This window comes from Coenobita brevimanus, chromosome 14 (assembly GCF_032717465.1).
Source record: "Coenobita brevimanus isolate Jiangsu-jjx chromosome 14, ASM3271746v2, whole genome shotgun sequence".
Classification (NCBI taxonomy): domain Eukaryota; kingdom Metazoa; phylum Arthropoda; class Malacostraca; order Decapoda; family Coenobitidae; genus Coenobita; species Coenobita brevimanus.
The window spans coordinates 2,247,501-2,248,516 of NC_136967.1; the positions used below are offsets into that span (position 1 = coordinate 2,247,501).

At 51.3% G+C, this 1,016-nt stretch overlaps 1 protein-coding gene across 1 annotated transcript in view; it reads right to left on the minus strand.

Annotated features, from left to right (window-relative positions):
• Positions 1 to 733, minus strand: part of IA-2 (tyrosine phosphatase IA-2) — a 158,425-nt gene extending 157,692 nt beyond the window's left edge. The window contains exon 1 of the mRNA XM_080286440.1: positions 262 to 733. Coding sequence (XP_080142566.1) covers positions 262 to 733 — 472 coding nt within the window. The remainder of the gene's footprint in view (positions 1 to 261) is intronic.
• Positions 734 to 1,016: the final 283 nt, after the last annotated feature.

A 1,016-nucleotide genomic window follows, 5' to 3' on the forward strand; every position in this document is an offset into this window, starting at 1 on the left:
TCTTCTTTCTTTATTTCTCGCCCTCTCATTCTCTCACTCCCCTCCTGTCTCAGCTCTCATTTCATTCACCTCTCTCTCTCTCTCTCTCTTTCTCTAACATCCCACACTCTCCACCCCCCTCCTCTCTCTCTCCCTCCAAATCTCCCTGCCTCCCACACTCTCTCTTTCCACAATTCCTCCCCCTTCCCCCTCCCCTCTCCTCCCCTCCCCTCCCCTCCCCTCTGAAATCGATCAATGCGTGGTAGGAGAAGCGACACCTGCCATCTGCCACCTGCACCATAAATCCAGCCACCTGCACCATAAATCCAGCCATCTGCACCATAAATCCAGCCACCTGCACCATAAATCCCCCCACCTGCACCATAAATCCCCCCACCTGCACCATAAATCCTGCCACCTGCACCATAAATCCCGTCAACTGCACCATAAATCCCGTCAACTGCACCATAAATTCTGCCACCTGCACCATAACTCCCGCCACCTGCACCATAAATCCTGCCACCTGCACCATAAATCCTGCCACCTGCACCATAACTCCCGCCACCTGCACCATAAATCCTGCCACCTGCATCATAAATTCTGCCACCTGCACCATAACTCCCGCCACCTGCACCATAAATCCCCCCACCTGCACCATAAATCCCCCCACCTGCACCATAAATCCCCCCACCTGCACCATAAATCCCCCCACCTGCACCATAAATCCTGCCATCAGCACCATAAATCCTGCCATCAGCACCATAAATCCTGCCACCTACCATTTACATCTACCTACCACTTACCACCACCTACCACTTACAACTACTTGCAACTTACAACCACGTACCATTTATAACCTCCTACCACTTACCGCCACCCACCACTTACACCCACATACCACTTACAACCACCTACCATTTACAATCACCTACCACTTATAACCACCTACCACTTACAACCACCTACCACTTATAACCACCTACCACTTACAACCACATACCACTTATAACCACCTACCACTTACAACCACATACCAC